The 23897-nt window shown below is 48.8% G+C and overlaps 2 protein-coding genes across 2 annotated transcripts in view; one reads left to right on the top strand and one right to left on the bottom strand.

The window, feature by feature from the left end:
- MCM10 (minichromosome maintenance 10 replication initiation factor) overlaps positions 1-23897 on the top strand; it is a 118466-nt gene that overhangs the window by 43624 nt on the left and 50945 nt on the right. The gene's annotated exons all lie outside the window — the stretch shown is intronic.
- UCMA (upper zone of growth plate and cartilage matrix associated) lies at positions 331-12523 on the bottom strand. The gene is made up of 5 exons (XM_004278577.3): positions 11534-12523; positions 11153-11218; positions 10973-11068; positions 7545-7643; positions 331-2375 (listed from the first exon to the last, which is right to left on the bottom strand). Exons 1-5 carry the CDS (start codon positions 11589-11591, stop codon positions 2278-2280), a joined length of 417 nt encoding a protein of 138 aa, XP_004278625.1. The 5' UTR covers positions 11592-12523; the 3' UTR covers positions 331-2277.

Here is a 23897-nt window from a genome sequence, read left to right as displayed (position 1 = left end):
CTGAGTAACTGAGCTGAGCAGAGGCACTGTGGTTCCTACATGCCTGTAGCAAGAATTTCTCATCTGTGTGTGTGGCCGGGTACCATGAAGGGCCCCGCCCCTGAGAGCACAGACCCTGGACCAGGGGGTCTGTCTGGCCCGTTTGCTAAGGCTCCCTGTCCTGCTCTTTTCAAGGGTGCAGTAGGAAGCAGGTGGGATGCGTGTGTGAGGCTCCTGCCCTGTAGTTCAGAGAGGACCATCTCTGACCTATGTTCCCCTCAAGCTGACTGATTTCTCCAGTGTAGACCAGAGATCGCAGAGATGGAGGACAAATAGCAGAGCTCCCTTTTGGTCTGTTCAGCTTTACGCTCCGAAACTTGGGAATACTCACTCCTCCCAAATAATTTCAGTCTCATCAGGTAATAAGAAAAAACAGTAATGAAATATTGAGGCACCTGCAGAGTTTTTATTTCATGCCGGTTTCTTCCACTGCTATCACCTTCTAAGTTGAAGCTCCTGTTACTTGTAGTGGGAGCCGTGGGGGGCAGCGGGCTTCCTGAAGAGCCTGTCTGTTGAAGACAGGCCCAAAGGTGGGGGGTGGCCAGTGGGAAAACGTAGATCGTGTAGGTGGGGTGTTCGCTGACAACCTGGTTTCAGATAAAGCGCTGGCTCTACATGAGGCGGCTTGGAATGTGCATAATTGCTTGATCACTAAATGTTTTTAAAGATTTTATCCCAGGCTTTTAAAAATTCCTTTGCCTTCATTGCACAGTGTCCAGATCTGGTTCATTGTTCCACCTCTGGTGGGGGATTTTACTACAGTTGAGCAGCTTTTCCTCGAAACAAAGTTGCCCTTTACTGTTCTGGAAACCCAGCCTCCAAAGCAGGCTGGACCAGCCAGCCTGGGACCCAAGTTAAGGCGGCGGAGGCACAAGGCCCAGGAGCGGGGCGGGGAGGTGGCCAGGAGTGGGTGCTCATTCTTCACCCACATTCCGCTTTGTCTTCGAGAGCTGACCCCACAGGGGTGCCCACTTAGGCTGTTCTTGAGTTTTCTGCATTCTTAGTGTGGAATTCCTGAAGGCAGTTGGGAGCAAGGCTGGAAGCAGCCTCGTGCAGAGCCTGGGGCAGGAAGGCAGAGCCCTTGGGACAGAAGAAAGGGCAGTGCTATGGGCGGAATTGTTTCCCCAAAAAGATATGTGGAAGTCTAACCCCTGAGACCTGTGAGTGTTGACCTTATTTAGAAATAGGGTCTTTGCAGATATAATCAAGTTAGTGAGGCTGGTAGGGTGGGCCCTTAACTCAATGACTGTTGTCCTTATAAGAAGAGACACAGAAACACAGAGGGGAGAGTGTGTGGAGACATGGGGAGAAAAGGCCGAGTGACAGTGACGACAGAGACTGGAGTGACGCTGCCACAAGCCAGGGAACAACTGAGCCGCCGGAAGCTGGAAGAGGCAAGGGAGGACCCTCACCCGGAGCCTTAGGAGGGCGTGTGGCCCTGCCCACACCTTGACTTCAGACTTCTAACCTCCAGAGCTGTGAGAGGATAAATGTTCATTGTTTTAAGCCTCCCAGTTCTGGCACTTGGCTGTGCAGCTCTAGCAAATTAATACTATGAGGAAAAAGGAGGTGATACTAAAACTAAACCTTATCTGCTGTCTAGTGGTTACAGCCGGCCTTGCTCGTACACTGGCCTCTGAGTGATGCCATTAAGAAACCACCGTTGAACCTTAAGACTTTTTTCAGAGACATGAGAAGCACCTGGGCTTTGGAGAATGGTTTTTCCCAAACAGTTGCATTAGCAGGTCCCTTCCAGTCACGTGACTGCTGAGACAGGCTGCGGAAATAGTGAGCAGTGCTCCTGAGTCCAAGCTTCCCGACACCCAAGTCGGGAGAGGCCCAGTGTCACCTGGGAGGGACAAGCTGGTGCGGCTCAGCGTGAGATTCAAGAGGATGGTACAGAGTGTTGACTCAGCGTTTTTATTCATAAACTATAAGCAGACACGTGGTCTTTTCTCTCTACTGTGATTCTTTCATTGTTCTATGGGCCAGGAGTCTCACTGTGGGAACCGTGGCAAAGCAGTGGGAAACCACCATAGGGGTGATGCCCCACAGGCCTTGGCTCACCTCAGAAATTCACCTGCCCAGAAGCGCAAGCCAGGGCGTTTCCATCCACGAGAACAGAAGGCCCCAGGCTGAGGCCCTGGGAAGGGGCCTGTTTGTATGCAAAAGAGGTGCCTGAATGCCGAGGGTGGGCGCGTTTGTCAGGTGCCGTCTTCTGGGTGCATCGGGCTGAGGTCAGATATGGTGGCCGTTGTAGAGATAGGGTGGGTACAGGCCGTCACTGTGCCACTGGCGCCACTGCTCGATGGCCTCCCGGCTTCTCTCTTCCTGTTCTGGGGACGAGAGATGAAGTCGTCGTGTGAGGATGGAGGGCTCTGATCTGGGGGCAGCCACCGAGTCCGCCCAAAGCCCCCCCCCGCCCGCCTGTGACACGTAACATGAACCACTGTGCCTGCGTGCATGGATGACAGACAGAATCCCAGCTGGAAGGGCCTGAGAGGATGCCGAATCTAAAGGCCTCGTTTTAATGCAGATCGGGCCCAGATAGGTGAGCGCCACAGAGCTGATTGCCAAGAGAGCGGAGACCGGGGCCCTGCCTTCAGTTCAGTGTTCCTTCCCTGTACAGCCAGCGAAGGGCGAAGAGCCGCGTGCAGAAACTGGCCCAGAGACACACCAACTAAGACAGAATCCAAAATCACAGCAGCAGAAAAACAGACTGCAAACCATACTGTTGAAAAACTCATGGAAATGATTGTCAGTTCCGAGTGATGGGATTATGAGTAAGGTGTTCCTTCTTACTGTTTCTTAGCTTTAAAAATAAAGTTATGTTTTTAAAGCTAACTGGGGAAGGGGGTGGGTGAAGCAAGTGCAGGAAGATCTTGATAATCCCTGCTTCTGGGTGATGGTTACATGAGAGTTTGTTATACTATATACTTTTCCATGTGTTTGAAATGTTTCATAGTAAAGGCTAAAAAGAGCAGAAGGGAGTTTTTAATGAGTAAGAAAGTCCTGATTTTTCTGTCTTTGATAAGACATGTTTCTGAATAACGCCTTTGTGAAGCTATAGAATTAGGCTCCTGTTGCCAGTTCAAGACTGCCTGTCACTCACTGTTAGGTACACTCACTGTCGCGTTAAAGCGCGAGCAGATATCCCAAGGCTATCGGTGTTTAAAAAGCACCCTCAGAAAGTTAAACAGAATTACCATTAACCCAACCGTTCTTAAAACAAGAATAGATGAATCGATAAAATGTGAGATGATAGATAGATAGATAGACAGACAGACAGGAATATATAGATATGTCTGTATGTATTATTCAGCCATAAAAAGGAATGAAATTCTGATATGTGCTATAACATGAATGAGCCTTGAAACATGCCAAGTGAAATACACCAGACACAAAAGGACAAATATTATGTGATTTCTCTTCTGTGAAATATGTGGTATAGGCAAATTCGTACGGACAGAGAATATATTAGAGGTTTCCAGGGCTGTGGGGAGAGGGGAGTTAATGCATAATGGATACAAAGTTAGTTTGAGGTGATTAAAGGGGTTTGGAAATAAATAATGGTGATGGTTGTGGATGTACTAAATGCCACTAAATTGTACACTTAAAAATAGGTAAGGTGGCAAATTTTGTGTTCTAGATATTTTACCACAATTTTTTTTTGAGTATTTGGAGAAAACGTTGAGAGGATAGAACGTTAATAGAAGGTAATAGCAAGGATTCAAAACTCAAAATGTCTTCCTTGCCTATTTTCTCAAATGTGGGCCTGTGGGCCAAAAAGCCTGTGACCCTGCCTTGGTGCTAGTGACACGCATCCTCTGTGGCATTGGGCAAACAGGACAGCCTGGTGGCTTCAGGATGTGGAGGAAGTGGGTGTCCCCGTGGTCCTTAGCACCTGTGAGAGCCAGGTGCCCGCAACAGGAAGGGCCCTTGTGACCACGGGGTGTGCAGGAGCCATGTCTGCTGGGTATGTTTCCTTCTATGTGAGCTTGGGGTCGGCGCTACCCTGGGTGCTGAGAATCCTCTTAGGGACTTGGTTCCTCAGAGGAAACCTGGAGCTCAGAGTCAGCCCAGGCTGTTAGCCTTGGGCCATTCAGACCTTTCTCAGGCCACGTAGAGCAGCTACCCTTGGCCAATCTTGAGAGCATGATTCTGACATAAAAGTTGATTTTTTCTTCCCAGATCATGCTGAACTCTTCTTAGACCATTTCATTTAGACAAAGGGAAGGTCTCGCTGGTAAAGACCCAAGGCCTGGACACTGTAGCCTTCGTGTAGGGACCACTTGTGGCCAGGCGTCGTGCAGCCTTCCTGGGATAGCCTGACCCAGGCTTCCGGCTTTGAAGGTGGAAGCAGACCTGGGCTGCTACCACGTAGGCCTTAGAAGTGGGAGTTCAACACTGTTTATCCTGAGCTTTTGGAGGCAGAACTCAGCTATTTTTGCCTTGAAGTTGGTGGTTTTGAGTAGAGTTACAAGCTGGCGCCGTGACAGAGCCGAGTGAGACTCTAACCACCCCCCTCCCACTTCCCCAGACAAGGGCCAGTATCCTGGGTGGGTTGGTAGAGGGGCCTTTGACTAAGGTGGGGTTTTCAGGCCCTCAGCAAGGTCACTGGTGTCCAGAAATCTCCCTTCAGACCACCTGCCTAAAATTCCTCCACTGGAAACCCAAGTCCTTCCCGTCCCCCGTGGCATCTCTCAGCATTCGCTTTTATGCAGCAAGTACCTCGGGGAGAGAGCATCATCCGCTGCTCTCCAGTATTCTGAGAATAGGTGACGTTGTCAATCAAGAGAGCTAACCGAACCCGGGGTCCTGACCGACAGGGAACGTGGGCGCCTCAGAGAAGGGCTCTGAGCGCTGCTCACGGTGGAGGTTTCCGGCAACCTGGCCTCTGTGCATGGTCTGTTCCGGGGCAGAGGCAAGGGAAGGGGGGAAGCTGAAGCGAGTTTCACCTTTGTCAGCATTTACCCTCGGCCAGGCTGGTCCCCCTGCACCTCTTTGCCTCTCCTTCTTTCATCAAGCTCGTGAGGGGGGGCGACCCCTGCTGAGCTGCTCTGCGTTACCGCCTCCCTCCCTCCATCCTCATGGGCCAGTCCTTGGATTGAAGAACCTGTCCAAGACCTCTACGCATTTGGTCTTCCTTCGGTACAAAAACATGGGCTTTGCTGGCAAACTCGCCTTCATTTAAATCCTTCACTACCTATGTCACCTTGGTTATTCATGTATCCTTTCTAAGCCTGAGTTTTTAAAACTGTAAAGTGGCAATTGTAAGACCTGAGATGCTGGTCGTAAGCATTACGTGGTTCAGTACAGTGTCTGGCAGGGCAAGTGCTCAACCAGTGACAACGGCTGCTGTCACTACAGTCCCCGAAGGCCTGTGCCCTGCCCTGCAGCCTCTTCCTCTATGGGCAAGGCCTGAGGCCCCCGACCTTAGTCTCCTCTGGCTTTGGTGGAGGACCTGGCATCCCTCAGGTGCCTAACTCCTCATCCTAATCCATCGTGGGAGGGAAAACAGGGAATGGTTTTCATCCAGATGCTAGGGATTTGGACCTGAAACATTTCAAAATGCACAAAATAAAATGATGCTATTAATACTGTGAGTTAGGGGCTTCCCTGGTGGCACAGTGGTTGAGAGTCCGCCTGCCGATACAGGGGACGCGTGTTCGTGCCCCGGTCTGGGAAGATCCCACATGCCGCGGAGCGGCTGGGCCCATGAGCCATGGCCGCTGAGCCTGCACCTCCGGAGCCTGTGCTCCGCAACGGGAGAGGCCACAACAGTGAGAGGCCCGCGTACTGCAAAAAAAAAAAAAAAAAAAAAGCATAGCACGGAAACTTACTCTTGGAGGATAGGGTCTTATTGACAACAAATGCAAGGAAGTCTTTAAAAACTAACGTCGGGCATCCCTGGTGGCGCAGTGGTTGAGAGTCCACCTGGCGATGCAGGGGACGCGGGTTCGTGCCCCGGTCCGAGAAGATCCCACATGCCGCGGAGTGGCTGGGCCCGTGAGCCATGGCCGCTGAGCCTGTGCGTCCGGAGCCTGTGCTCCGCAACAGGAGAGGCCACAACAGTGAGAGGCCCGCGTACCGCAAAAAAAAAAAAAAAAAAAAAATACTGTGAGTTAAAAAAAAAAACACTGAAGGAATTTTAGAGGCCACATCCTCATTTTTTAAATGCTTCTCCCCAAGCCGTCCACCAAGGTAAACAAATCTTTAACAGGAGTATTTGCCTCTGAATTACTACAGTCTGAGCTTTCCCCAGGATGTTTGATTTGCTGGGATCCTGCCCAACACCTGTCTGCAGGGCTCAGCCAGGTGCCACCCGCAAGGCCATGGGCATGGCCTGCAGCCCCCTGATACCTGGTGATGGTGTCCTTTCCACTAAGAGGTGCCCTAAGGGCGTATTACCTCCCAAATCCACCAGAGCAGGCAAGCGAGGGGTTGACAACTTGGGAACTGAAATTGCAGACTTTCTCTAACAAAGGTCACCTTAACTGGGGTCTGATGTCCAAGCTCACCTGCATCCAGGAACTTACTTGGAAGCATTTAAATCTTGAAGTTTTGGAAGAGACCGAAAAAGGAATAAAAACACACATTGGCCTGCCTGGTCTGATCCCTATTACCCTGTTCTATGGATTTTTTGCTATAGGTGACCCTTGAGGGCACTTAATAGATACCAAGTCGAATCCCATCCCCCATGGGAGGCTGGGATTCAAAGGCAGAGCCTCCCTCCCCCTCCACCCTCCCCCACACCCAGAGGCCTGGTTGAAACCAGCATTCCTGGGAGGAGGCTGGAGCCCTGTCTCCCAAGGCCAGAGGGTGGGGATGAGGTGTGCTGACTGTCTGGTGAGAGACACAGAGGCAAAGGTCAAGGCTTTGCAAACGAGACGCTCGGGACCCCCTGGGTGAGGGAACACGCAAACCCCATAAAAACTTGCTTGAGGGGAGCCGCCCCGTGGGCTGTAGATGTTGACGCTGGAGGTGGGGAGGGTACAGAGCTCCCGTGACCAGAGCCATCTGAGTTCACTTGTCCCGGTTTGCTTCCACTGGTCACCCGATGCTGATGATAATAACTAGGTAAATGAAGGCCTAGGTTTTCCGGGATGGGCAGTTCCTAGAGCCATGACATTGATGGAAATCCAAGGCCCTTGAAAGTGAGTTTGAAATCCTCCCAACTCAGCTCTAACGGGAACTAAGCCAGGAGTGCAGCTGCTAAGACAGAACACACACAAGTAGGAGGAGAAAATACGATCAACCAAAAACTCCCCCAGCCCCGCAGTCTCCAAGCCAGTGGTGTTCTGTCCTCTTCCATTTCTTCTCAAGTTCTGTAGCCACTTTTGTGACTTTCTCCCTGTTTTCCGAGACTCCCATAGATATGAATTGAAAGTAGACCTCCTCTTACCTCCCTCCTCTAGTTAAAATTTAGGGATAAGTACAGGCAAATCACATGGTTCTCCTGCAGAGGTCCACTTCCCCAAAGTCACTGGCTGATGAGCTCTTACCATCGTTTTGCTCCTCCACGAAGTTCTCAAACTGGTTCCTTTGTTCCTCGTAATGTTCTTTCCGTAGCTCATCCGCCTGCAGCTTCTGCCTGTTCTCCGCTGGGGGAGGGGAAGAGGCGAGAGTTGCCCCCAAGAATAGGGGCAGCCACACGCATTTAGGGAGACACTAATCATTCTGCCTGAGAAACTTAATCAGGTGCAAAAGGGGCTGTTTGTGAGGGGCTAAGAGTGGGGCTTCACTGAAATGGTTTACTCCTGACACAGACTTTAAAACCTGAGGGACCTGGGGGAGTGTCCCATCCAACTGCCTCGTTTCGGGAGTGAGAGGACAGACCCCCAAAAGGTGAAGCCATCTAGCTCCAGGTGCAAAATGAATGGTGTATCCAAGCATGCTGGTCCTCTTAGAAGCTAGGAATTTGATGATAGAAATGAATTCTGTGAGGGAATAATCCAACTTAATTGCACGTTAATTAACCTGCAAGTCCATTCAGCATCTTTGCGCTCCTATCATGGCCAGAATATATACTAAGCACTGGGATTAAAAAGTCAAGTAAGAAAGATTCTGTCCCTCTGCCTAAGGGGCCTGTGATCCACTTAAGGAGAAAGATATGAAAATAAATTACACCCAGCATTATGGCTGCTGTGATAGAAATTGCCACGGGGTATAAGGATGGCTGTGGTCCAGGGAATCTAAGGTGATCCTGATATTCATGCCCTTAGGTGATTCTCTCCCCTTGTGTGGACTGGCCTAGTGGCTCACTTCTAATGGGCAAAATATGACAGAAGTGACGGGATATGACTTCTGAGATTAGGTTACAAACAAGACTGGCTTCCGTCTTGGGTTCGTCGGTCTATCTGTCTATCTCTCACTTTTGCTCTTGCTCGGAGGGAAGCCAGCTGCCATGTTGTAAGCTGTCCTGTGGAGAGGCCCACTCATGGCAGGAACTGGTGTCCTTGACCAGTAGTCCGCAGGACTTGAGGTTTGCCAACAGCCATGTGCGTGAGCTTGAAAGCGAATCTTCTCTCAATCAGGCCTTGAAATGAATGTAGCCCCAGCCAATACCTTGACTACAGCCCATAGAGACCCTGAGCCTGAGGCCACCAGCTAAGCTGGACCTAGACCCCAGAAACTGGGACAATAAATGTCTGTTGTTTTAAGCTGCTCAATTTGGGGCTCATTTGTTACACAGCAGTAGATAACTAGTACAGGATATGGGGTGATCAGGTAAACTCCCTGATGATGAAAATACCAACCTCAGGTATCCCTTAGTTTGTGAGGCAATGCATTCCAGTAAAGTTGGCTGTAAACTTTTTCATGAGGAGTCCCAGTTTCACATTATAAAGCTGAAGGTACGCCTCTGGTTGGAGAAATACCCCCAGTGATAACTGAAAACTGCCACTGAGAACACGTAAACACTCCTTGGCTTTGAACATGAAGCTTACCAGAGGGAACCTTACCTGAGCCGCCAGGTCACAGCTCACCAGCAGGTGCAGCTGTCCCTCATCTGCTCTAATGTAGCCCCCTCAAAAAACCTCTCTAGATTTTAGATTTTCCAACATCAAATAAGTTTCTAGCTTCATCCATTTCTGCCCTCACACCTTTACATCTTTAGTCTGGCAGAAGCTTAGAGATAGGAATTGCCTGTTTTCTGGTTCCAGATTCAAGTTTATCAAAGTGTTGCCTGCCTTTACTGAACCTCAGACATAATTGGGCATTGTTCGACCCATCACCGGAGTTGACCAGGTAACAATAGATTAACTCAGGTGCATCCTAGGTGTTCACCGGGCTGTCCTGGGTTCCCACGACTGAAACCCCGAGCTTCCAACCTGGGTGACAGACCTCTGGCTTAATCATACATCTCATTGTTGTGAATCCACTTAGAGAATGGAAACTATTTGCCTCTTAAATTCCTGCACGTTCCCCGCTGGGAGTCTGCCAAAAGTTGGCTTCTCTCATTTCCGTCAAGAACTGCCCAAACTCCATCAGTCTTTTCAGTGTTTCTTGACATTTGCTAACCTTTAAATCCCAAATTGTGTGAGGCCTGGAGATTTTCCCAGTGTGGTTGTACTTCTCCACTTAAAAAAAAAAAAGGGAATTTCATCTCCAAGCATTTTCATCTCACTTCTTGCCCATCATTTGAAAACAGTCCTGTTATTTTCACTGAGCAAGTTACCTTGCTGAGTGTGCCGAGAGGCACAAAGAGTTTATTCAGACAGACACATAAGTAACGAATCTAGCCTTGGACTCAGAGTCTGTCAGAGCTGAGTCCTTGGAAGAATCTAGTTCAAGGACAGAGAACTCAAATCCCTTCAAGGGTCGGCAGGTCATGGAAATGAGGGTCTCTGCCAAGCAGGGGATACCAGGGCCTACTTCAGGCTGAGAAGGAGACATACTTCTGAGCTCAAAAGCCTCCCAAATGCATTGGAAGTGAAGACTTTTAAAAACACTGCTGGCAGATGTAGAGAATGGACTTGAGGACACGGGGAGGGGGAATGGGAAGGTGGGACGAAGTGAGAGAGTGGCATGGACATATATACACTACCAAATGTAAAATAGATAGCGGGTGGGAAGCAGCCGCATAGCACAGGGAGATCAGCTCGGTGCTTTGTGACCACCTAGAGGGGTGGGATAGGGAGGGTGGGAGGGAGACACAAGAGGGAGGAGATGTGGGGATATATGTATATGTAGCTGATTCACTTTGTTATACAGCAGAAACTAACACACCATGGTAAAGCAATTATACTCCAATAAAGATGGTTAAAAAAAGTAACTAGAAAAAAAAAAAAACACTGCTGGCTGAACACCACTCTTTCAGGGGCTTGTAAATAAGGAAACGGGCCCAGGGAGAATAAGTGGTCAAGGCCACTTAGCAGCAAAGCTGTCACCAAGCCCACATTTCCAGTTCCCGGTCCCATGTGCCCTCCTCCCTGCTCACAGTGCCTGTAGGGTGCACCATGAATACCCGGAAAGCACACACTGAGCTATTGTGTCCCCTCTCCACTGAACATAGATTTTCCCCTTAACATTTTTTTTTTTTGGCCTTGCTACACGGCATGCAGGGTCTTAGTCCCCCGACCAGGGATGGAACCCGTGCCCCCTGCAGTGGAAGCAGGGAGTCCTAACCGCTGGACCGCCAGGGAAGTGCCGCCCGTCCCCGACCTTAACATTTTTAACTTTCAGAAACTGAGATGCAATTCAACACTTAAGTGCGTTCAGTGCGGCCCTATCCTCTTTGTTTCTTACCCCTGCAGCATAGCCAATCAAAGAGTGACCTACAATCGAGGGAATGTGATGTAACTTCTAATTCAGAGCTGCAGTCACTGAGACCCGAGGGCCTAGGTTGAGCCCTTGGTCCCTGGCCCAGCTGACTGTGGGAGAGAGAAGGAACACGAGGCAAGAGCAGAAGGCAGGCCACCGGCATCCTTACCATTGACCTCTTCTCGGGATTTGGAGGACCGCTTGCCTCGCTTCTTGAGGAAATTCAAGGCATCTGATTCCTGCATGAAGATCTTCCCTTGCACGCCTGAAACCCGAGAGAAGCCGGTCACAACCGGCACATGCTCACCAGGGCTACCTCGGGAGCCCCCTGGGTGGCCCCGGCACTCACCTTCCTGCACCTCATGTCCTGCCAACCGCCTGGAGCCCACCGCCACAGCAGTCCCCTCCCGCAGGGCTGTGGGACGAGAGCACAGCGTGAGGGCTGCCGCACCCCGACAGGAGCCCTCACCCTGAGCCAGGCCGGGACAGTCCTTCCCAGGGCTGTGACTTGCCCTGGAGACTGGATGCCTCAGATACCAGCCACACAGCCAACTTCCCCAAGAAACCACCAGGTGTGCTGGTTTCTCTGTACTGTGTTGTATTATACACACAGACACACACAAACACACACACCCAGGTACAGACTTCTTAACAGAAGGTACACCCTCTACCTGGCCACCTGAGCAGCCTCACCTAACACCAAGGCCATCCTGGGGCCTCGCATACTCACTGGACAGGAGCACAACGGCCGAGAGACAGCAGATCAGGAACAGCTGTCTCCAGGCCATCTTTGCAAAGGCCGAGGCTCTGTCTGGGAACTGCAGACACAGGGTTCTACAGATCCTGAGGCTGCCAGGTCCTCACTACTGAGTCAGGCAGATCAGGAAGGAGAGAGAGAGGCAGGAGGCTGGGATGCCACTGAGGGGGGTGGGGGGTGGGGAGTGGGAGGGGTCCCGGCCACGACTTCCATTGGCCGCGCCTTCCAGAGCACCGGAGATGTTTTTGGCACCTTGCAAACCACACAGAAGCAGAGTCTGTCATCGGAGCCTCAGCCAGGACAGTTCTGAAGTGGCCTTTCCAAGATCCGCACCCAAGGAGTTGCCTCAGAGTCAGGATTCCAAAGACCAAGGGCAAATTTCAGAGAGCCCCTGGCATCTGCTTCAGGGGAGGGGGACTCTAGTCCTGGAAGCTGAAGCATGCGGGGGGTGGGGGGGGCTTAATGGGGGACTTTGACTCAGCTGTCAGGCCAGGAGGGACCGTAAGGCTGGAAGAGCCCCCCTTAGTGTGACTCTGGCATGGACACGTGGGCCATTCTGACAGTAGCCCCCGACTTGACATGTCCCCAGCTGATGCTCACTGTCAAGCAAAGCAAAGACCCCTTGGCCTGGGGCCCTCGAGCCCTTTCAAGACATCGAGAAAGAGAGGCAGTCAGCCTTCCACGGGAGAGAGGCGGAGCACAGAGTGTAAAGAGCCCCTCCTCTGGGCACGCTTCTCACGGCACACCCCGTGTAGGGGAGGAAATGCATTCCCAGAAATGGAAATGCTGATGGAATCCGAGCCCTACGGGGCCATCAGAGCCCAGTCCCTTAGGAGCTTTGTTCTTAACACTGTCATGTAGTTTGAACCGTCCAAAGAGTTGCCTTTGGGCATTGTTTAGAATCGTCCTAATAGTGACCATCCCTAGACCCACCCACATGAAGCTCCCCTTTCATCAGACACGTAGTAACATTCCACATGTACTTGGACCATTGGCAGGAAAAGAATGTTAATATCGGAAAAATAAGCAAGGCACAGCCAACAAAATAAATGGGTTGTTTTCCAGTGGAGGGAAGTGCGACTGACACCTCTGCCAGCTCTCAGTGGCTGTGAGCACACAGAGGGCTCCCCTTCAACACTGGCTGACCTCACTTAACCAGGTGCGGGTGGGTTCTGCATGATCAACCCAGGAGGGGCAATACCCATGAGGACACATCAGCAAGGATTCATCTGTCAGGTTGACTAGCTGTCACTTGAAAGAGGGAAGGGCCAGGAGACAGAGCGATGTTGATGGGACTTGTGGGTGAGAAAGTGGGTGTGTGAAATACCTGTGACATCCTTGATACATTAATTCTTCTTGCTGCCTTTTTTAGTTCCATTCATTTCAACCATGAATATTTATCGAACACCTACTCTAAGCCAGGCATCTGTGCTAGTCACACGCTCACCAGCTTTTAGTAAATCTGCCCAACATTTCCGAAGTACCTTCCACCTCAGGTCGGACACTGTGCATCCACTGTCCTCGCAGAAAGGCTTAGGGAAGAATCTCAAGCCCTAGGAAGTTCTCTCAGACCCAGCCCCGAAGAAAAGGGCAGGAGATCCAGAATTCACTGAATGGAGGATGGAGGCTTGCAATGGGATGTAAGCTTTGTTCTGGAAAAACAAGCTTACATTTCTTACATCGGCTACACTGATGTGCTCCAAGGAATGGTCTGGCCACGGCTGGTCTCTAAGTATGATCTCTCAGTTCTTCCAGAGCTTTCCCTCCCTCTAGACCCTTTGGTGTCTACACTTCCCACCCTCTTTCATTTTGCATCTTCAGCTCGCCCACCTCTGGGGCTGCTCACTGCACCTGGCTGTGCTGCAGAGGTGGCCTCCTCGTGACGTCATACCCCAGAGTATAACAAGCCACCCACCTCAAGGCAAAAGCATGATTCTAATGCAACTATAATTTTATGAATATACTAAAACCCATTGAATTGTACACTTTACGTGGGTGAATTGCATGGTATGTGATCAACATCTCAAAAAAGCTATTACAAAAACACGTGTATAGGGTACTTCCCTGGTGGTGCAGTGGTTGAGACTATGCTCCCAATGCAGGGGGCCCGGGTTCGATCCCTGGTCAGGGAACTAGATCCTACACGCATGCCACTACTAAGGAGCCCGCCTGCCGTAACTAAGACCCAGTGCAACCAAATAAATATTAAACAACAACAACAAAAACGTGTATATACACATATATTACAGAGTATGGAAACAGCTTCAGGATACTCATCTGTAGGGGTCATGGGGGTTGGGGGAAGGTCAGGAAGACTTTAAAGAAGCACTGATGGCTGAGATGAAGCCTGAAAGATGAGGGTTTCCAGAGCCCAGTTAGACGGAAGGCATTGTCAAAGGGCCCAGAGAAATGAAGCCCTTTTGAGAAATTGCAGGCAATGAGCAATAGCAGAGCACGGGAGCACACGGAGGGGCTGGAGGTAGCCAGGGCCTAGGTCACGGTGTAAGGGGTCTGGCCTCCATCCTTGTGAGACTAGTATGGCAGCTGTAAGCACATATCCCAGGGCCAGTCCCCCAGTTCAGCCCCAGCTCTGGACTGAACCAGCTGCATGGCCTTGGGCAAGTCATTTTACCTCTCTGTGCCCAATTCCCTCCTCTGTCACACAGATTGATATGAGGATTGGAGACAATGCATCCACGGTTCTTACAGCAGTGCCTGGCATGCACAGACCATTGTATATGTGTTTGCTCTCATGACACAATAATGAACCATTGAATGATTTTGAGCAGGGAAGTGACATGAGGGTTTTTTTTAGGAACACCACACCCGTGATGTGGAGGGTGAGAGGGATTAGACTAAAGTGGAGACGAGAGAAGGCTGTTGCCTTCGTCCAGGTGAAGCTCAGGAATGGAGAGGACAGATATTTAAAAAGATTGAAGGAATAGAATCAGTGAGACTTGATGACTTACTAGCTCAAGGGAGTGAGGGATTGGGAGGTGTGCATTTCAGGTGGCTCCTGAGTTTTTAGTTTGGATAACTGGGTGGATGGACGGTAAGATCATTCTGTGAGGTGGAGAAAAGAGAGGAAGTTCAAGGGGTGTGTCATTGGACAAATCAAGTCCAGTGATCTGTGGATTCAAACCAGGTCTTCTGATGTCAAATCCAGTGTTCTTCCCATCTTCCCACAACCGTAATTTTGTGAATATACTATCCCATCCCCACGGTCAATTTTAGAACACTTTCATCACCCCCAAAAAGAAATTCCATACGCATTAGCAGTCACTCCTCATTTTCCCCAACCCTCACAGCCCTGGGCCACCACTACCCTGCTGTCTGTCTCTGTGGGTTTGCCGCCTCTGAATATTTCACCTAAATGGAATCATACCCTGTGCGGCTTTTGTGACTGACTTCTTTCATGTCAGTACAGTGCTCAGGGGTCATCCGTGTTGGAGCAGGCATGCAGACTTCATTCCGTCTTATTGCTAAATAATGCCGTGTTGTACAGATATACCATATTTTATTTATCCATTCATTGGTTGATGGACATTTGGGTTGTTTCTACCTTTTGGCTATTATAAATAATGGTGCTATGAACATTCTTGTGCATGTTTTTGTGTGGGCATAGGTTTTCATTTCTGTTGGGTGGATACCTAGGTGTAGAATTGTTGGAACATGTGGTAACTCCATGTGTAACTTCTGAGGAACTCTCACATTATAACTAAGATGTTCATTTACTTGTCTGTCTCCTTCAATGCTGTGAGGTCTCTTTGAGGAGGAGTTTCCACCTTGTTCATACCTGAGATGGTCTCTGGCACCGAACTGATGCATAAATGTTTCAATAAACATTAATCAAGGAAAATACTCTGGGGTGAGGGCATTAAAGGGAAACATTTATGAGCTCACTTCAATGGGCTATTCATAAGAAGGTACCTCCCCAGGGACCTGAAATTTCCAAGTTTATGTATCACTGGGTTCAGGGTCCTTCTCAAGCAGCAGACATGAATTCTGTGGTTCATTTGTGGGTTGTCTTAGAGGGCAACCAAGATGGCCTTCATGTTCCCCTCAGTTTGACTGAACTTTAGACAGGTTTCTTTCTGACTGTAAGCCCCTGACCTCCCTTTTGTAAGAACATTTAATTTAGAAAACGTGCGCTTGTAAATGCTTACCCTGCACCTTTGAAATGTATGCAAATCTTCTAACCTCTTGCCAGACATTCAAGCCAGGAAGTGCCTTTCTCAAGGACCTGGGAATCATGTTTTTGAAATGAAAACACCAAAGGAGATAGCACTTCTATCTCACACCAGAGGAGATAGCATTTTTGCCCTCTGTGGGAGGGTAGGCACCTGACTTTGATGGGCACTTTATTCCAATTGTGACGGCCAATTAGCAAACACAGGTGGCCTGTGATTCCCCCTACCCTAGCTCTTAAAACCTCTCCACGTCTACCATACCATCCAGCAATTCCACTCCTGGTTATTTATCCAAAGAAAACAAAAACACTAATTCAAAAAGATACATGCTTAAAAAAAAAAAAGATACATGCACCCCAATGTTCATAGCAGCATGATTTACAATAGCCAAGATATGGAAACAACCTAAATGCCCATCAACAGATGAATGGGTAAACAAGATGGGGTATAGGTACACAATGGGGTATTACTTAGCCATAAAAAAGAACGAAATGTTGCCATCGGTAGCAACATAGGTGGACCTGGAGGGTATTCTGCTTAGTGAAATAAGTCAGGCAGAGAAAGACAAACACTGTATGTTTTCACTAATATGTAGAATCTGAAAAGTAAAACAAATGAACAAATATAACAAAACAGAAACAGACTTACAGATACGGAGAACAAACTAGTGGTTTCCAGAGGGGAGGGTATAGGGGGAGGAACAAGATAGGGGAAGGAAATTAAGAGGCACAAACTACTAGGTATAAGACTGTAATGTACAGTGCAGGGAATATAGTCGATATTTTATAATAACTTTGTATGGAGTATATTCTATAAAAGTATCAAATTACTATGTGGTACACCTGAAACTAATATAATATTCTAAGTCAACTATACTTCAATTGGAAAAGAAAATCTCCAGCCCTTTGTTTCAGTAGAGTTGAGATCAGTCTCTCTCCTCTATTGCAATAGTCTTTTTATGTTTTATTTTTTAATTTATTTGGCTGTGTCGGGTCTTAGTTGCGGCACGCGGGATCTTCATCGCGGCATGCGGGATCTTTCGTTGCAGCGTGCAAGCTCTTCATTGCGGCACGCGGACTTCTCTCTAGTTGTGGCATGGGGACGGGGCGCTCCTGAGCATGTGGGCTCAGTAGCTGTGGCATGCAGGCTTAGTTGTCCCTCAGCATGTGGGATCTTAGTTCCCCGACCAGGGATCGAACCTGCGTCACCTGCATTGGAAGGCAGATTCTTAACCACTGGACCACCAGGGAAGTCCCTACTGCAATAGTCTTGAATAAATTCTCCCTTGCTTTTTCTGGTGCAGTTTTAACTTTGACAAGGGCACTGACTCAGCATCTCATTTGATTCACCAGGGAAAGCGGGCATAACTCATGTAAGTGGAAATGATCCTTAGGGAGTGGGTCCGTGCAGGTGAGGTCACCAGATGCCATGGCCCAACTGTAAGTGTTATCCTGAACTAAATATAGAAAAACCCGTTGTCTATAGCTAATACTAAGAATATATTATGTTCTTTTATTTCACTTCATTTTCAATGGACTAATTCTACCCCTGAGCACCTCCCCGTGTGGTAGAGGTGAGTTAAGGATTGTACCAAAAAGGGGACTCATGACCCTTGGAAGCAGGAGGTCCTCAGAGCTCGGCCCCCTCAGGAGCCCTCACAGAGCACGTAGATGGACACCTTTCCTGCCGCCTCCTCAGTGAGAAGGAAACACCCTATAGATGTGAATGTGAAGGCTTATTTGTTGGGCAAGAGAGTGATAGTTTGCAAAATATAAAGTTTCAACTCATTTGAAGTGCCTCTGGATCTGACTGTGTTGACACAGGTGGGTGTGGAAAGTGAGGGCTTCGTGAGTCAGGACAACATTTCTAAAACCTTCCTGGTTTCTTATTTTCCTGTGAAAGACATTCACTTCTCTAAGCACCTAGCCAGCGTGTCATAGAGCTTCTTTATAGCTCTTTCCCTCATGTACCATGGAAATATTATCAGTCCCTATGAAAATGGTGTCTAGAAGTCTCCTCCTGAAATTAAGTCTGGCAGGAGATGTCTCCATTCAGTGCAATCGGCATCACTACGCTAATGTTCTGTTCTCAGTGTGACCAACGACTTCCTTGAGTTTATAGAGAAAATTATAACCCTTTCTCTGTGTCTTGCTTTCCCCACATGCCATGCAAGGAAGCCAAGAAGCATTTGCCTTCCACCATCACCACTAGGCTGTATGACACATTAGTGGAGAAAGCTCTGAAAAGGGCATGGGGTCTTCTACAGCTGCATGGAGGACTGCTGTGAATATCTGAGTTGATATTCAGCAGGCAAGCACTGTTATGGCTAAAACAAGTTACTGAAATATCAAAATACTTCCTTATCAATTGTTCAGTATCCACTTTCCTGAGCCGTCTCTCACCCACTGTTGCCCCGGGTACCCCAGGCTACCTCACAGGACTCCTACTTTCCATAGTCCATTATCCAAGGGGACGATGCTTGGCCCAGCGGGGAACCCTGCTCTGCTCCCACAGCTGGCCTTGATTCTGATTGGTCAATGTCTGTCCTGTGTCAGCTAAACATATTAATATCCCTCTGAATTCAGAGATTTCTAATTACTCACGAGTCATCTAAAATTACATTATATTTTTTCCCACCTCTCCTCTTTGCCACCTTTTGTGTTTCTCACACCGAAGTACTATCCCTAACCCTCACCAAAAATCCCACACCTATTACAAAGACTCATGTGCACCGAGGTTTAAAGTATCTATAATTACAAAAGTGAAAAGTGGAAACAGTCTAAATAAAACAGCAGGGCACACATGATGGTGTATGTGTGAGAGAAGAGTGTGTACCTATTGGAAATGTTATGAAAGATGGAGAACATGATGGTGTAATAGTTGCTGATGAGAAGCCCCAACAGTGTAGGTAGCCAGAAAGGTGTTCCACCGTGACAGGTTCTCCTGGTTTGCTGAGGAATCCCTTTAGAGTAGGGGTGAGTAAAGTAAGTTAGTGATGTAAGGGAAAGGTGAGTTGGGCCCATTTTTCTGGAAGGAGATCAATCACCTGGAATGGGTAGATCTTCACTGTTGTGAAAATTAGTCACTTTGGCAGGTCTTATGGGACGGGGAGGGGTTGGAGGGGTAGAGGAGGAAGAAGAGGGGCTGGAGGGATGTTTCAGGTCAGTGAAGGGGGGTCTTGGGCAGGTCCTCACCCAGCATCCCTTGGGCTTCTTGTCAGTGGAGACAGCAAGAGCTGATCATTAAGACTGCTGAGACTTGTCATAGCTTGGGCTTAAGACCCTAGACTGAGAGTCACCTGGGGCTCATCTCCCCGCAAAGAAACAAAGTGAAGGACGTTTGTTCTGCTACCCGTGGCAGCAACTAGAGCAGAGCACGTAGCTTCCACCTCTGGAGCGCCCTGTGCCGCCACGGTCACCTGTGCCCTAACCGTACGAGCCTGAGCCTTGTGACCCAGACTCACTGGCTCCCACCTTCCTCAACAGCCTCTTGCCTTTGACCCATGAGACTGAACCATTGCCCACTTTCCAAGCTGCCCCAGGCTTTGGGAGTAGCATCTTGGTGCCTGGGTTACTGGTACACCACACCCCTAGCCTTCACTGCTCAGAAGTTGACCCGTCAGGGATTTAAAAAGCCTCCCAGTCAGAGTGGCTTGAAGCCCCTGTCCTGAAGGTGACACTTGAAGGTGGGAAGCCCACCCCCAAGGGTTTACTGCTCTACGTGGTGACAACAGCTTAGCAATTACAACCACTTCAGGAACTGAAGACTTGACCCAGCCTGCTGACGGACCCAACTCACCGAGGCCAGGTTCCAGTGCAAACCCTAATCTCACTAGGCCATGGTCCCAAGATTAACCTCCCAAAGATGCAAGCAAGGCAGACTGTACGGCTGCCTACAGGACCCGTGATGTACGATGGGAAAGAGCCTGGACTTCTGTCAGATGGAGAGACTTGAACGCTCTCACTCTTGGGATGGATGGATATACATTAGCTTTACTCTAGAGGGTTTAGAGATGTGGTTCGCAGACTTGACTATGAATTCAGATCTCCCTGGTGCTTTAAAAATACCAACACTGGGGACTCCCCTGGCGGTCCAGTGGTTAAGACTTCACAATTCCACTGCAGGGGGCACTGGTCCGATCCCTGGTTGGGGAACTAAGATCCCGAATGCCGCGTGGTGTGGCCAAAATAGATAAATAAAATAAATTATTTTAAATAATACCAACATTGGGCCTCAACCTCTAAGAGTCTTTGTGTGTGTAATTTGAAAAATTCGTGTCTTTCACAAATGAACGTATCTATGAAACAGAAACAGAATCAGGGACCTAGAGAATAGACTGGTGATTGCCAAGGGGGAGGGGGCCTTGGAGAGGGATGGATTGGGAGTCTGGGATTAGCAGATGCAGACTGCTTTATGTAGAATGGATAAACAACAAGGTCCTACTGTATAGCCCAGGGAACTATATTCAATATCCTGTGATGAACCATAATGGAAAAGAAGGTGAAAAAGAATATATATATGTATAACTGCATCACTTTTCTGTAAAGCAGTAATTAACACAACGTTATAATTCAACTATACTTCAATTAAAAAATTTGTTTTTTAATTTTGCAAGGACAGAGGTATTATCAATAACCTAGGTCTGCAGTGGCACCTAGAAAGTTGTGCATTTTTCTCAACAAAGGCGCGCTATCTCTCTGGAGATGAAATACAGAGCTGCTTTCTGGTTTCAGGATGGGCTCTCTGGGGGAACAGAAAGGCAAGGCCCATGGAAGAGCATACAGACAAGGTCTATGGGACAAGAAGTGTGGGCCAAGCTGACTGGGGTCCCTGGCCATCCAGGAATCCTGTGAATATAAGGCTTATATCCTGGGTTCTCCACAGTCTGGACAGCTCGGCACGACATAAGGCAGGCCCAGGGAGGAGAGAAACTAAGTCACATCAAGAAGCTTGGGCCAGGGCTGAGCCGTGTTAAAGGAAAACAGGCACACAGTCCCCCCCAACTTGTCTTGCCCAACTTGTGGGGACAGCTTTGCAGGCAAGACTCGGGTGCGAGGGGACTCTGTTAGGCTAAGTCCTACACGACAGGCCTGGGGAACCAAAAGGACTGGTAAATAGCAGGCAAGACCCCTGACCCTCTTCCTCCCACCAGATGCCAAAATGCATCTCACCGGAGGGAGAGGGCATCATCCTGTCACTCCCAGTAACAGCCCAGCACTGGGGAATATTTTAGGGTGTAGGTTCCCCAAAGTTTGGACACCCTCTAGTACAAGATACTCCAAGATGAAAGGCTTCCAGGGTCAGATAAATTTGGGGAGTACTATATAGACTCTGTTCTCCTCCTTTGCGCCAGATTCACAATGCACAGGAGCATATGAAAGGCTCTGACAAGGCCTGCAGCTGGAAAATGTTTTTATTTAGCATTCCCCGAATTTAATTGACCATGCCATCTTTATCCCCCGGGATAAGGGAAAGAGTCAGCAGTTAAATTGCTCCGTTGCTGCCCCACATCATCCTCCGACGGCAGAAGTTCCCCAGGCCCTCTCTGTAGATGTCCCTGTGACCAAGCTGCAGGCTGTTTTGTTGTGAAGCTGTGGCTGGTTCAGTGTCACACCAGCCATCTGGCCACTGCTCCCTCTCCTTCCCAGCCTCCCCTCCTCTCCCTCACTCTCGTCTCCTGGGGTTTCACTCCCCAACAGAGTCAGTGCAGAAGTTTTTGCATCCAGTTCTGAGACTTAAGGAATCAGAGCTCACATAGACACTTCCTCTACATTCTACCAAGGAAAATAAACCACAACCATGATTTTCTTTGTAATTATAAGTAAACACCATCAGCAGGTATTCTGAGTGTGGTGTGATAGAAAGCGTCTGATCTAGGAATTAGAACTCCGGGATTTTCCAGTCTCATCTCTTGCACAAACCAGCTAAATTACTCTTCAGAGAATGGATTACCAAAAATGGGGCAACACATGTTTGTCCTCATATCTCACATTTGTGAGGATTAATAAGCATTATAGGGACTTCCCTGGTGGTGCAGTGGATAAGAATCCACCTGCCAGTGCAGGGGACACGGGTTCGATCCCTGGTCTGAGAAGATCCCACATGCCACAGAGCAACTAAGCCACAACTACTGAAGCCCGCACGCCTAGAGCCCATGCTTCGCAACAAGAGAATCCACCGCAAAGAGAAGCCCGTGCACCACAACGAAGAGTAGCCCCCGCTCGCCACAACTAGAGAAAGCCCACACGCAGCAATGAAGACCCAACACAGCCAAAAATAAATAAAATTAAATATTAAAAAAAAAGCATTATAACTAACACTTGTTGAATGCCTACTACACTGTATGATCTCTTTTGATATTCCACCAACAAGCTGGATATTTTTACTTTCAAAGACAGGCCTTATTAATTCCATTTTTCAAATGAGCATTCTGAGACCCAGAGAGGTTAAGTAACTTACCCAAGGTCACACAGCTATTTAATATCAGAGCCAGGAATTAAATGCAAGTTTGTCTGACCTCCAAGCTCATCTTTCCACCGTACCGTCCTGCTTGTCCAGTGAGGAAATGCATATGAAAATATGTTAAACTCCACAAAACATAGATAGTAAAATGTACTCTGTCAGAGACTTCCCTGGTGGTCCAGCAGTTGGGACTCCATGCTCCCAATGCGGGGGCGCCCAGGTTTGATCCCTGGTCAGGGAGCTGGATCCCGCATGCCACAACTGGGGATCCCGCACGCCGTGGCTGAAGATCCTGCACACCGCAGCAAAGACCTGGCACAGCCAAATAAACAAATAAATACTAAAAGAGAAATGGTAGCATCAAAAAGTTTTTAAAAAATGTATTCTGGGAGTTGAAGACACTGCTGACCACATTTATCCTAATAAAGTCTATGTTCTTTGAGGCCTTTTGTTCTGGAAATGAGACACAAAATCAGTGACTTAGACAAAAGTTAGGTCTTTTATGTATATCCTTTTGGCCCCTAACTCCTTCTTTCCACTAGAGATACCTCCACACATTGCCACAATTTTTAAAAATTGTCTCAGACCGGTAACAAATATTGGCCGTCTCTAAGCCGGTGTCCTCTCTCTCCCCGCCTCGGTGGCAGCCAGCAGGTGGCATGTGGCTCACATTCTGTCCCCAGAGCTTGTCCCCAGGTCTTGGCTCCAGAGCAGGGGCCCCAGGGTCAGGGGTGGGGGTGGGAGGGTCACAGCTCTTGCTGCGGCCACTGGCCCAGCCCATCTTTCGTGTGTGCTCTTGTCCACTGCATGCCGGGCCTCCTGGCTGCCTGCATGTTTCTGAGCCCTAGAGAGCCTGCCAGCACGGCGCATGACTGTTGCCTATGGTCATGATCTGTGTCTGTTGTTTGTAACCAAGAGTTTTGATGGACATTGATGTATATAATTAAGTGGATTCTGTGACTCTATCAGCATCTCCTCTGCACCTCAGAGGAGCTCCTTTCTGGGCTACAGACTACACCACAGGTCTCGGGGGTGTCCCTAACTTAATTGAGATCAACAATGGGCCGCATCAAGGAAGAAAATAAGGATGTTAACTAAATTTATGGTAGTCACTTTGCAGTATATATGTAAATCATCATTATGTGGTGCACCTAAAACTAATACAATGGTATATGTCAATTATATTTCAATTTTATAAAATAAGAATACATTTTTTTTTTTTTTTTTTTGCAGTACATGGGCCTCTCACTGTTGTGGCCTCTCCCATTGCAGAGCATAGGCTCAGCGAGCCCGCTCCGCGGCATGTGGGCTCTTCCCTGACCGGGGCACGAACCCATGTCCCCTGCATCGGCAGGCGGACTCTCAACCACTGCACCACCAGGGAAGCCCAAGAATACATCTTTTAAAAAGAAAAGCAGAAAAGGGAACAGCCATCCATCACACGTGAAAGCAAGCCACACTCTGCCCTGGGCAGGGCTAGGCTCACGGCACCTTCTCTGTCCTAAAGAAGCACTGTGCGGGGTCTTCCTGGTGGCACAGTGGTTAAGAATCTGCCTGTCAATGCACGGGACAAGGGTTCGAGCCCTGGTCTGGGAAGATCTCATGTGCCACAGAGCAACTAAGGCCCGTGCGCCACAACTACTGAGCCTGCGCTCTAGAGCCTGCGAGCCACAGCTACTGAAGCT

This window comes from Orcinus orca, chromosome 2 (assembly GCF_937001465.1).
Source record: "Orcinus orca chromosome 2, mOrcOrc1.1, whole genome shotgun sequence".
NCBI lineage: Eukaryota > Metazoa > Chordata > Mammalia > Artiodactyla > Delphinidae > Orcinus > Orcinus orca.
The sequence above is the reverse complement of the archived record's forward strand: the minus strand, read 5'-3'. Positions and strand labels throughout refer to the sequence as shown.

Excerpts from the sequence above, each read along its gene's own strand:
- UCMA (XM_004278577.3), bottom strand. The coding sequence starts at position 11,591 with ATGGCCTGGAGACAGCTGTTCCTGATCTGCTGTCTCTCGGCCGTTGTG. Across the intron at positions 11,069-11,152 it reads AGGACATGAGGTGCAGGAAG|GCGTGCAAGGGAAGATCTTC; the intron begins GTGAGTGCCGGG and ends CTCGGGTTTCAG. Across the intron at positions 7,644-10,972 it reads ATCCCGAGAAGAGGTCAATG|CGGAGAACAGGCAGAAGCTG; the intron begins GTAAGGATGCCG and ends CCCCTCCCCCAG.